This window comes from Coturnix japonica, chromosome 5 (assembly GCF_001577835.2).
Source record: "Coturnix japonica isolate 7356 chromosome 5, Coturnix japonica 2.1, whole genome shotgun sequence".
Classification (NCBI taxonomy): domain Eukaryota; kingdom Metazoa; phylum Chordata; class Aves; order Galliformes; family Phasianidae; genus Coturnix; species Coturnix japonica.
The window spans coordinates 37,042,940-37,055,847 of NC_029520.1; the positions used below are offsets into that span (position 1 = coordinate 37,042,940).

General features: G+C 37.6%; 1 protein-coding gene across 3 annotated transcripts in view; it reads left to right on the top strand.

Moving 5' to 3' along the window:
• The window catches only part of TSHR (thyroid stimulating hormone receptor), a 46,796-nt gene extending 34,424 nt beyond the window's left edge, over positions 1-12,372 (top strand). For all 3 annotated transcript variants that reach the window (XM_015865237.2, XM_032444989.1, XM_032444990.1), the window contains 2 exons: positions 3,909-4,097; positions 5,404-12,372. In XM_015865237.2, coding sequence (XP_015720723.1) covers positions 3,909-4,097; positions 5,404-6,814 — 1,600 coding nt within the window. In that variant the 3' untranslated portion in view covers positions 6,815-12,372. The remainder of the gene's footprint in view (positions 1-3,908; positions 4,098-5,403) is intronic.
• The last annotated feature ends 536 nt before the right edge of the window (positions 12,373-12,908 follow it).

Here is a 12,908-nt window from a genome sequence, read left to right on the forward strand (position 1 = left end):
ATATCTAACTTAAAAGAGCTATCCTAGTTATACGACATGACTTTGGGCATGCTCCAGGTGGTATATTTAGGTTAGGTGGTATGTTTAGAAAGATTAAAGTTTAAAATTAAAATTTATAAGAAACCATAAGGAAAAACAAAACAGCTACCACCCCCCAATTATAAACACGGGCAAGGGCATCTGTGTTAACTGCACACTCCACAGCTGCTACTGCAAATCAATCACTTTGAAGAGCTGAACAAGCTCTATACACCAGCAACATAAATGTTGGATCTGGGCTAGAACTGAACTTTTCCAGCATTTTACCATAACCCTGAATGTTTGGTGTCTTCCACAAGGAGTGTGGCTGCCTGGTTTCCATATCAGCCTTTGGTGGAGGTTTGCAAAAGGCCTTTTGGAAGTCCTAGGAGACTACAAGAGAAGGTTTTAAACCACAATGCTCAGAGAAATTTGTTTCTGAAGCAAGACTCTACCAAAGACTTTTACATGCTGATTCCATCAGGCACATCATCTTAGTCTACACCTTCACTGATAGTTCTTGTTAGAATTTCTTAAAAAAGCCTAGTGCAGACATCAGAGCTTGATGGGTGTGTGTTTCCACTGATCTTCCCAATGTTCCAAAAACTGTTGGCTCATTTGCTGCCTTTGTGTTCTGGGACTAAATGGGGTTAAACTGGAGAATGCACACCTCCTCTACTCATTCAGCTCTTTCCTGCATAAGCTCCTTCAGTAATTTTTAGTGAAAACCATCTAGTTTCATTTTATCAGTTTCTTGCCTCTTAAACAGTCAAGTCTATCAGACTTCTTGTTTTTAAAAGTGAGCCAGCTATAGTTTCGCAGTAGTAGCAGGACACTCTGTGCACTGTAAATATGGCTGTGTTTTAATAACATCTTAGTTATATATATAATTAGATATTAGTAAGGCTAACATAACTATGTTTTTCTTAGTAGTCCAGAATAAGAACTGATCACACACTGAAACAAGATAAAAACATCATTCAGGAAAATTTGTGTTCTGTATGTATGTTAATGCAGACTAAGATACAATAGTCTGACAAACCAAAGTTTTTATTACTTTCTATAGGAAATATTTGATAATTCTATGATCATCCTTAATGTAGCTTTTTATACTTTTCTACTATATTTACACACTGTAAACTGCATGTAGTATTTATAGAACTGCATATAGTATTTAAGATGTAGTCATCTTAGATTTACAGAGTAAAGATTTTCTACTTTCCTAAAAATACCTTCAACATTACTGAATAACAATGTGCTGAAACTTGCAGGGAGGACTTCAAGATCTTCTCAGAGCGCTAGGTAAATTAAACATCATTGTCATCTACATACTGTTAAGACAGCTCTTCCTAAATGCACTTTGCATCAATATTGAATCACATCTATTGCTCAGTCACTTAGTATTGCAGGATTCTTCAGCTTCTTTTCTCAGGCACCTTTAGCTTTCAATACCCTGTATTATTTTGTGTCAGAAAGAAACTTCATTTCTTCTAGTCTCATAGGCTTTTCAGATTACCTATGAATATTTCAGTAGTACCAGCCTTAGCCTCGGCTCTGTGAACTCCTACTGCTATTATGCATATATACTGATACCATTTTCCATTCTTTCTCTAGTATGACAACTTTGCTAAATTGTCAGGCTTTTTCCCCACTGTTTTTATTTTTTTTATTAATTCATGAGAGCCATTCTTCTTGTTACATAACATTTTAGTTACCACAACTGCCCTTGATACCTGACTTTGTCAGGGCTTTTCAAAAATAAAAACTTCACTGTACAAACTGCATCATCTTTTTCCACGTGCTTACATGAGACCATCTTCAAAGAATGCCCAAGAATTGTGATGTGCCACTTTTCCCTTCCAAACAGCCTTAGCATCTCCCATCACATAGCATTTAACCATGTTCCCTTCCTGCAGGTAGCTGCCACCACCATGAGGACTTGATGGAGACCCATGGGGGTTGCCAAAAGGCCAGCTTTATCTTGGTAAGATCTGCTCCAAGATCTTCTTTACCAAGATGTTCTGCTTAAAAAGAGGTTTATATAAAATGGAAAACATAGTGAGAAATAAAAAGCCACAGGTAAAGGCAACTATGTTAATTGAGGAATTAGAACATCCATCATATAAGTAAAGGCTGAGATTTGGGAACATTTAGCCTGGAGAAGGGAAAGCTCAAGAGGCACTTAACCAATGTATGTAAATACTACAAATTGGATGGGGGTGGAGCTGGCAAAATGCAGCCAGACTCTCAGCGGTAGCCAGCAACAGAATGAGAGGCAAGCACAAACTAAAATAGAGAAAAGTTTAGTTCACTGTAAGATAAGTCTTCACCAAGTGGGTAATCAAATGCTGAACAAGCTGACTATACAGGTTGTGGAGTATCCATTTCTTGAGGTACTGAGAGCTCAACAAGACAAAGCTTTGAGAAACTGGCTCCAAGTGACTACTTTGAGGAGGTCATCCATCAAACTTGATGACCTCTGGATTCAACTGATTCTGAGAGTCTGTGAAAGACAAAATGACAGGCAGAAGCATTCAGACTTGCAAGACCTATTTCAGGGGCTTAGCATAAACATGTACAGTCTAAAAGAAAAAGATCTAGAAGAACAAAAAGGAAGCTGATGTCACTGAAATCAACTAGTTGTGACATATTCAAATACATACAATAGCAAAGAAGCTATTAGATGTAAAAATCCCTCCCTCAGACAGTGGAAGCAACTTCTAACTTGAAAACTAACACTAGCAAATCAAAAGGAAAAATATGGCAATGTAATAACAAGAGGTTTAGAAGCAATTTTTCCAAAGAATAAAATTAGTAATTATTTTCTTTTAGATGCAGGAAACCAGCCAGAGTGGGTGAGACTTAGAGGAATAACAACACCACTCTTGGAAAACAATGCATAGAAAATAGGAGAACTATTTATTAGCATGATGTTTCACAATGAAAGTGCTTAATCCTCCCACAGTGGAAACTTTTTTTACTGGTTTACATCTTTACAGAGCTAACTCTGAGAAATGACCTTGACCTCAAGCATCCTTAGAAGAAGTTTGATACAAGGCAAAGGATCTGATAATATTCAACTGGCTCAAGGAAATCCATAAACACTGGAACATATCTGCTGAGTCAGACTCAATTCCAGAAAAAAGAAGGCAGCAAATATTAATTTTTTTCTGAGCATTTCAGGATAGACAGAGATAGAGCATTTTAATTTCAGATTATAAAGGACATTATTTTAGCAATTACGAGCTGTCTGAACATATTAAAATGAGTCTAAAGAAGCCTAAAGGAAAATACTTCCCCCAGTGGAAGATGCACTTTTGTTAAAGAATTCTGAGGACTTTATTTTTGTACATTGTCTCTGAAGTTTTAAATTTGAAGTCCTGGCATTTATCATCTCTGCTGTCATCTATGAGACACTGAAGATGAACTTTAAAACACATACCTACTAACAAATTGTACGCAGTATTCCTAATGAAGGCTATGTTAGTGTACAAAGAATTATATATATAATTGTATATTAGTAATAGTATCAGAATCTGAAGATTAAGTGATTAAATTACTCTACAGAATAAAGTTAAGATTTATTTAGTTCATAAGAATATGCTGTATCTCTTTTGTGTTTTGGAAGCGGAATATACTTACGTAGCTTCCTAAATCCCCACCCAACCTGGATTATATTTCTGCTGTATAATTTTATGAAACTCATAAACTACCGTGAAAATCTCACAGAATCACAGAATTGCAGGGGTTGAAAGGGACCTCTAGAGATCATCGAGTCCAACCCCCCTGCCAAAGCAGGCTCCCTACACAACATCACACAGGTAATCTGAAGCATTTTAGATCCAATCTCTTACAATTCTCAGTTTTTTTCTGTTTCTTCCTTTACAAAGGGATGTCTCCAGAACAGTCATTGTTAATCTTCCTGTCAAAGGATTGGAAAGCCTTAAAGAACTAATGGCCCGAAACACATGGACTTTAAAGAAATTACCAGCTGTAAAGATATTTCTTCAGCTAATTCGAGCTGATCTGTCCTATCCAAGTCACTGCTGTGCTTTCAAGAACTGGAAAAAAAACAGTGGGTGAGTTTTTAAAGGACAGAAGCAAAGACGATTTTAAAACATTAATACCAAAGTATAAAATCAGCACTTTAATGAGCATTTTGTGTAGTTCTTGAATACATTCTTTAAAACAGAGGGATACAACTTCAAACAAAGAAAGGAAATAATTTAGGAGAGAAATAAAATGCATTTATAGATGACCTTATGGAGCACAGCAGCTCATCTGCTGGGAGAACACACATTGGGAGGAACAATTTGCTATGGTTAGCAGTGCAATTCTAGAATGCAGAATTCAAATCCATTGTAATTTTCTCTAAAGCTGAATAAGTTTAAGAGCTATGAATTTTTATTCTGGTCAGCCCCTGATTTAAGAAGACAACCTCCATCTTCAGTAATGAAGTATTTGTAGTTTGAATTTATGATATACTAAAATATGCTATGATAAATTTATGAATTACTCAAGAATAAATTCATATACCAATACTATTTGCAATTAAAATGAATGGGAAAATGAGAGCAGTCAAATAAAACAGAGGAGAAGAGAGATTCAAAACCTAGAGGATATCCAGAAAGAGCCCAGCACAATCTAATGATAAAATGAATCAGAGATGTGCTTGTCTGTTAGCAGACATGAACATTTCTCAGATTTAATTGAAGGCAATCTCAAATTGTAAGCAACTTCAAATTCTAAACAACTGGAAATGAAAAATGCTAAAGCTTATTTGATGATAGATAACAGAGGTTAAAAAAAAAAATAAGGAAAAGAAAAAAGATATAATTGCAACTTTTTTTCTAGTAAAAAATACATTTTTGATAACAAATGCAGTTGCATGACACCATGATGTACAGCATTCTCAACTACTATGTTGGTAGTTAGCTGTAAGGAAGGTAGAGAAGATGCACTGAACAGAACTGATAATTATTAAAGTTCTATGAAAAAAATGATTTGTGAGCAAAAATGAAAAGAAATACAATACTGTGTGTTATCTAGAAAGTTATAAATAGTCTCGTGAACCACTAAGAATGTGGATTCCAAGAAGTAAGAGTGATTATAGAAGTTGGTAGACCAACTTTCTCCTGAGTATATCTGATAGCCACCAAGAAAAGAAAGATGTAGACTAAAAAAAAAAGCAGCTATTCTGATAACGAATTTTCTGTTTGTTTGATCTCAGAAATTCTCAGGCTTTTTATTTGTTCTGCTAACAAATACGTGACTTGATTTCATTACTATAGCTACATTTTCCTTTAGTAATTTGTTTTTGAAGTGCTCCCTTTGTTCACCTCAAACTGTAAACAACAGTGGTGATTTCCTTCTGTCCTCTTTCAGACTTCTGGAGTACTTGATGTGTAACCAGACTGGCAGTCACAGTTTTCGAAATAGAAGATCGTTCAGAGGTATCAGAGGACCCTTTTACAAAGATTATGCAGAAGAATACACAGACCGCACTGATACTGTTTATGACAAAAACACCAAGTTCAGAAATTTCCATGAAAATTCCCAATATTATATATTTTTGGAAGAGCATGGGGAAGAAAATGTTGGGTTTGGCCAAGAGCTCAAAAACCCTCAAACTGAAGACGTGCAGGCCTTTGACAGTCATTATGACTACCTTGTCTGTGGAGGCAGTGAGGATGTAATATGTACTCCAGAGCCTGATGAGTTTAACCCCTGTGAGGACATAATGGGATACCAGTTTCTGAGGATTGTAGTATGGTTTGTGAACTTGCTGGCTATCGTAGGTAATGTTTTTGTCCTTTTTATCCTTCTAACCAGCCATTACAAACTGACTGTACCACGCTTTCTTATGTGCAACCTGGCCTTTGCTGACTTTTGTATGGGGTTATACCTTCTCCTGATTGCTTCAGTGGACCTCTACACCAGGTCAGAGTACTATAATCATGCTATAGAGTGGCAAACAGGGCCTGGTTGCAACACAGCAGGTTTTTTCACAGTCTTTGCTAGTGAGCTTTCTGTATACACACTCACTGTGATCACCCTGGAGCGCTGGTATGCCATCACCTTTGCCATGCATCCCAATCGAAAGATCCGCCTCCGGCATGCTTTGATTATCATGCTGGGAGGTTGGCTCTCATGCTTTTTTCTTGCCCTTTTGCCACTGGTTGGAGTCAGCAGCTACAGCAAAGTCAGCATCTGCTTACCTATGGACACTGAAACACCAGTGGCTGAAGCCTATGTTGTCTTTGTTTTAATATGTAACATTATTGCTTTTGTCATCATTTGTGCCTGCTACATAAAAATCTACATCACTGTGAGAAACCCTCAGTACAAGTCAGGAGACAAAGACACCAAAATTGCCAAGAGGATGGCTGTGTTGATTTTCACTGACTTTCTGTGCATGGCTCCTATCTCTTTCCATGCTCTATCTGCTATCATGAACAAACCACTGATAACGGTCACTAATTCCAAGATTTTGCTGGTACTTTTCTACCCACTCAATTCTTGTGCCAATCCATTTCTATACGCTATTTTCACCAAAGCTTTCCGAAGAGATGTGTTTATTCTCCTAAGCAAGTTTGGTATATGTGAGCATCAGGCTCAAGTCTACAGAGGTCAGACAATCTCAGGCAAAAACAGCAGCGGCTCTTACGGCCAGAGAATCAGCCGAGGGATAGGTCAGATTCTTACAAGTATCCAAGACCCAGTCAATGATTACCTTCCTGCTATGACAATGCAAAACCAAATTCTCGTGGAAGAATGCAGGCAAACTGAGCTGTGATGTCTCAGTCTCAAAATCACAATTTGGTCAACATGTTGTTGTGTACACAGCAGAAGGAGCAAGAAGTGTACATTTTCTGCCTGTTTTCCCCTCCCCTACCTTTGTGATGGCTGATGTACCTTCTGAAAGACAACTCTTTCACTTGAAACTTCTTGTTTCACATTCGCACCAGTGCAGGTCACAAGATGCTGTTCCAATTATTTTGCTGGAAATAGATGGGAAAGTTATATATACATATATATATAGGAAAAATAATGTATAGAAAAAGACAGCAACTATGAAATGTACCCTCATCTAAAGAAAATAAGGAAGGAGACCAAGCATAAAATGTCGGGGAACTTTTATGACTGAAAAAGAATGTAATTGTAGAGATAAAGTGATATTTTAAGATATCAGTTGATAGCAGATGCCAATTGGCTATGTGTGAAATGATTCAGTTTTTTTCTTCTAAGTGCAAATTCCTAAAACTTCAACCAAAGCTAAAATGGAACAAATTATTTCTGCCTCTACCACCCTGACATGCAATTCATCAGTTTTTGGTTTAGTTGGGTGAGAGGCCTCTTCACATTACATTCGTAGAGATAAAAGGCAAATATCATTGTCAGTACTGCAATCCATAACTGATGACAAACTTGGGCATTTGTCCGTGCCTGTTACAAAAAATCTCTTGCTATCACGGTTTCTCTCACTTTTTCATGAATAGGAGATTGTTTTAGTCTGAATTTCTTTTGAAGATCAGCCTACCCAATCAAGTTAATAATCTTCATATTTTTTGCTGTCTAAAACCTAAGACTGTAGTAAATTTTAACACCACCTCATTCTTTACCTAACCCTAGTCCTGTTTAGTCCAAACATCAGGAAGCACTTCACTGCTGTATGTGTGGCTGACCATTGGCACAAGCTGCCCGTAGAGGTGTGAAGCCTCCTTGGAGATCTCCAATGTTCTCCTGGACATGGTGCTGGGCAGCCTGCTCTGGTTGATCCCTCTTGAGCAGAGGTCGGAGCAGATGGACCCAGAGGTCCCATCCAGCCACAACCATTTTGTGATTCCATGAATCTGCCCATATTTATCCTCACAGAATTGTAGGGGTTGGAAAGGCCCTCGGGAGATCATCTAGTCCAACTCCATACTAAAGCAGGTTCCCTACAGTAGATGGCAAGCAAATCATTCAGGTGGGTTTTGAAATCTCCAAAGAAAGACTCCACAGTCTTTCTGGGTAACCTGTTCCAGTGTTCTGGCACCCTCAAAGTAATGATGTTTTTCCTCGTGTTTATATGGAACTCTGACTATTTTTATTTTTACCTTAAACTAAACTAGAAGGTTTATTTCATGGAAATCAGGAAATTGTAAAGATGTGGTACGTTGAACTGATTGCAGAATGCTTTTCAATTAATGCAGTTACTTGCAGTCACTTTTGGAAGATGAGTATTTATACATTATTGAACTTTTTTAACCTCCCATCCCTTTGTTGTCAATTGAAAGGATTCTGTGATATTGCCTTTAAGAAGAAAACTAGATTTCTTTTTTTTTTTTTTTTTGTCTTGTATAACCTTTATTGTGTTTAAGCTGATAAAAATATTTTAAAAGCTATGGGAAACATCCAGGCAGTAGAATTTAAATAATTTATTTGCCAGATTTTTACTTGTAAATAGTTGTATCCTATAGACATATTCTCACATTTCTGCTCTGGTCAGCTCCTTCAGCCATTCTGCTTCTGCTTATATCCTGACATACTTGCTCTTTTAAATGTCTTAGCAAGATGTACTCTTTCTGGAATGAAGTACGTTTTTGTTGGTTTTTTTTTTTCCCCCTCTAGAATACCTCAGGAATAACTCAGAGTATTGGAATAAAATGTTTTGTTTGAAATTGTAAAAGGCCCAGAGAGCTTTTCTGAATTTTTAAGCAATTTTTTTCCTGCAAAAGAAGTAAAGAATATTTCTCCTGAACTTAAGACTCATTGTTCTGCTTGGCAATTGCATGATGGGTGGGTGTGCTTGGGGCAAGCACACGTGCCTGCCTGATCTTCTGCTTCTCTTACAACAACTCATTAGCTGATCACAATCAGGATTTTTGCACAGACGGACTTTTAGGCTGCTCCATTACAGCCACTTGCTTTTATGTTCAAGCAGATCCCCAATTCAGACTGCAAAGGCAATTTGGACTGTACCTTTCTTCATCAGGCCTGATCATAGTGCCCTTGTAATTTAAAAGCCAGTTGAGTGGAGAGCAGCACCATCCCAGCTCACAACACCACCTCAGTGGATCTGACTGTGGATCAGAAGTAAGAGCACCTGCTATAAGAGCCTGTCTGTCCTCTCAAAGCCCTGCACAGTAATAGCAAGAGTCATACTTTTCTGGGCTTGCCTAGGATTTCAGATGGAAGAACAGAATGTAAAAATCCAGTTTGTGAGTCGCATAGAAGCATAGAATGCTTCTATTTTCTCCACATAAACTTCTGTGATTCTATTTGCAGGCACTGTGAAAGTCTTCTTCATTAACAGAGTGAAGAAGAAAGCTGCAAAGCTGAGCTGCAGCCTTAGTTGTGAGAATTTTGAGCTTTCTCTGAGCAATTTAAACTGTCTGTAGCTGACCAGTACTGCCCTTTTCTCTCCATCTGAAGACAGATGCATTTTCCTCAATGAGCAAACAAGATGCCACCCACTGTGTGTCAGCTACAGTCAAAGAAAAGCACAATCTGCTGTGGAATCCCAGAATCTGAAAATAGTGCAAGTAATAATAAGAAGTAATTTTCAATGCACTACCACTGCATTTTGGCTTATTAACAAAAATGAAATGCACTTTCATTTCCTTTCCTGCCAGATAATTGATACACTTAACGTTCACAGAACAGTCTTTGGAAAATCTTGAAAAGTGGAGCTTGATTTGATCAGACCTATACTTACAAGTTAAAATTAACCAAACATTCCTTCCAGGTTGCTTGGTTTCTGGCTCACGGTTGAAACTGGGCTAAGGCCTCAGATTAGCTGGACATCTAACCATGTCTTTCTGTTGAGCAGCACTCCCTTGTTTCTTTGTAGAGATTTTGTAAGCATACGCTGTACTGCACTTTGATGTAGGGTTTGTGGGCTAAGGCACAATCTGTGAAGGGCCATTATCATGCCCTGGAACAGAAGGTGGTTAAGAACTCTCAGTGACGCACACCAAGATACTCTGACATCACTGTAGACTTGTAATTCATAGTGTTTCAATAATGCATCCATATCAAATCTGAAACACTTTTTACCTGTTTACTTACTTCTATCTGGCCCAACTTACTTCTGTATGACTACAGTGATGTGAAAGTCAACAAATGGAGGCTCCATGAAGTCAATACACAGAGCTTTTTTTTTTTTCAGCAGAACCCATCAATTTTAACTTCCTTTTCCCATTCTGCACACACCAAGTACACACCTTCATAGGAATTCCTACAGTATTTCAAATCATCTCAGGCCCTCAGATTCAATAGGATATTAATCCTGTGGAAAGCTTTGGTTTTTGTAACTTTCAGTCTTTTCTACCCTGAGAATAATATCTATTTATATATTACAAAAAAATAAATAAATAAAAGTCTCATCAAATACAGCATAGAATCAGGAACTCACTTGGGCCATCCTAAACTTGCTCCTTCCAAGAGCCCATCTTCTACAGGATTAAGTCACCTTGAAACTAACTCTGCTTGTGTCAATGAAATACCCAACAGCTGCATGGTTATGTTTGTGCTGCTTGTACAATGTCGTCTGTAGTTTGACTGCAGTCAAAGAATTCCCTAAATCATATACAGACTACTGCTGCTGCCTAGAGGGAACTATGGAAACAACAGTTTAATTCTTTTTAGTCAGCTATTGACTTCCAGTGAAATCCAGCAATTATGTATATTTTGATCAAAGAATTAGAAGTGGCAGCTAACACTGGCTGATGCATTTTCCCACAAAAGGCACTAGACTTTTTTTTGTTCCTTATATACACTTCTCTTTATACAGCTAAGCATATTTGCATTCTATCTCAACTTTTAAAGAGGTCTGGCTACTTTATTCTGTGTTCTCTGTTTCCTTTTTCCAGAAGCTCTTTAAGTCTCCTTCCCCAACCAGAAATCCTGTGCTCTCTATGAAGAGCCACTTTACATTTTACACATACTTACTGCCTAGTTTATCTAAGCTGCAAGGCAACACACTCATAGACACCTCAGCGAGACTTTAGAGACCTGTTTAAAGGTATGACATCAAAGCAACCTGGTGCCTTGCTTCCTCTCTGCGCCCCACTGAAAGCAACTCGTGAAGTGCACAGAATTGGCTGCAACAGGAATACATTTTTTAACCAAACAGCTTTCAGCACTGGTATTGCATCATCACACTTATGAAGCAATTTGTTATCTCTGGGCACACACAGGAAAATTTACTAGATGCTGCTTTAATGTTCATGGAGAACAGTTTGTCAGAAATATTATTCCTGGCACCAACTATTTACTATTATTAATCTTGCTAAAAGCTCCAACAAGGCAAGCCCAAGAAAGAATCTCCAAAATTTGACTTTTCTAAGCAATGGGAAACCCAAGACAGAACAAAACCTACAAGAAGCTCCACGAGATGAAAACTTCTCTGCTCCCCAGCACACCATTTCTCAGAAAACATTACTCGAAGAATCTGACCACACCACCAGCACTCAGGCTGCTCCTATGAGGGAAAAACTCTGTGTGAGATCTTCAGGTGCTGCTCAGGCAGACACAAAGCCTTATCTGCAGGGACCTCACAACAAGATTCCTAGGAGAAATGGGAACATCTCTTTTAGAAAATTGAGGAAGAAACGTGGTTTAATAGGAAATATCACCTTCCTTATTTTGTCAGTCCAAACAATTTCCTCCATCAACTTATGTCTGCTAGGTAGGATATACTTACGTCACCTTGGCTTTAAATCTTCTCCAGTACCGCGTGGACTCTTGCACCTTGAGAAGCAGAACCCCATCTCTCCTGGGAAACCAAACGCGTCTCCTCTTCCAGTTGTCTAGAGGACTTGTCTGCAGTGCAGTTGCTTTGTATGGCACCTCTAGCAAAGGAAAAGCATTTCTAACTAGACAGAAATCATGCATCTGCACTTTTGTGGTTAAAGGTTTTGTTTACAATAGGCTTTGTTTTGCATTTGTTACTGAAGTGCATTTTATTGAACAAGATATCTGCTGTATTCAATTTCAGTAACTTTTTGTACAAAACTGAACTAAGATTGAAAATGTAAACCAAATGCACTCAGATGCATTTTTAAACAATAATTATTGCTAAAAGGCATTTTAAAGCACCAGCTCACCTGTATCTGTCTTTAGAGGGGGGATTTTGAACTCCAGAAACTATTGGGCAACTCAATATCCTCTGGAAAGCCAAGTGTATTTTTCAGTATTTGTTCTCCCTGTATGACCTCCAGATTATCCTTTTTCAATTTAAACAAGGACAGGCATATTTTACCATGCAAAAAGATTTAATTGCACAAGCATGTCACACAAAAGTAAGTGGGAAAGTTTGTCATAAAACTACTTTTCTGATTGTTATATAGCCACAATAAAGATAAAAAAATAAAAAATAACAAACAATAATCATCAAATAAACTGCAGATAACCAGAGATGTCATCAGCCCTGAAAGGATTAGAGTGGTTTTGGCATAATCTCATTAGTGAGAAAAAAAGGGCAAACTGACACAACCTGCTCTGACTGTAAGCAGTAACACCTACAGTCTTTGACCAGACTTCTAACAGACAGAAGTCCTAGTAAAAGAAAACAAAACAAAACCTATGCAAAACACTGGCCTTGAATTTAACAGATTTAAGTCAAGCTGCAAGAAATGATGTCTAGTTGAAGTTAAATGGAGGTACATTAAAGGCTATGCTAACATCCGAAGATTTTTATCCTCTCATACTTCTGCAGTTAAAGAATAAAACCATGAAGAAATCAAAATACCGTTTTTCCAATCAGTGTAACTTGATTTTGCCAAAATCTTGAAATGCTTTGCTCCTGCGAGCTGCAAAAGCACAATTAATAATGAGTAACAAAGAAAAAAAAAAAAAAAAAAAAAAACAAGATAAAAAAATCCGCACAACTTGAGTTTGTTACT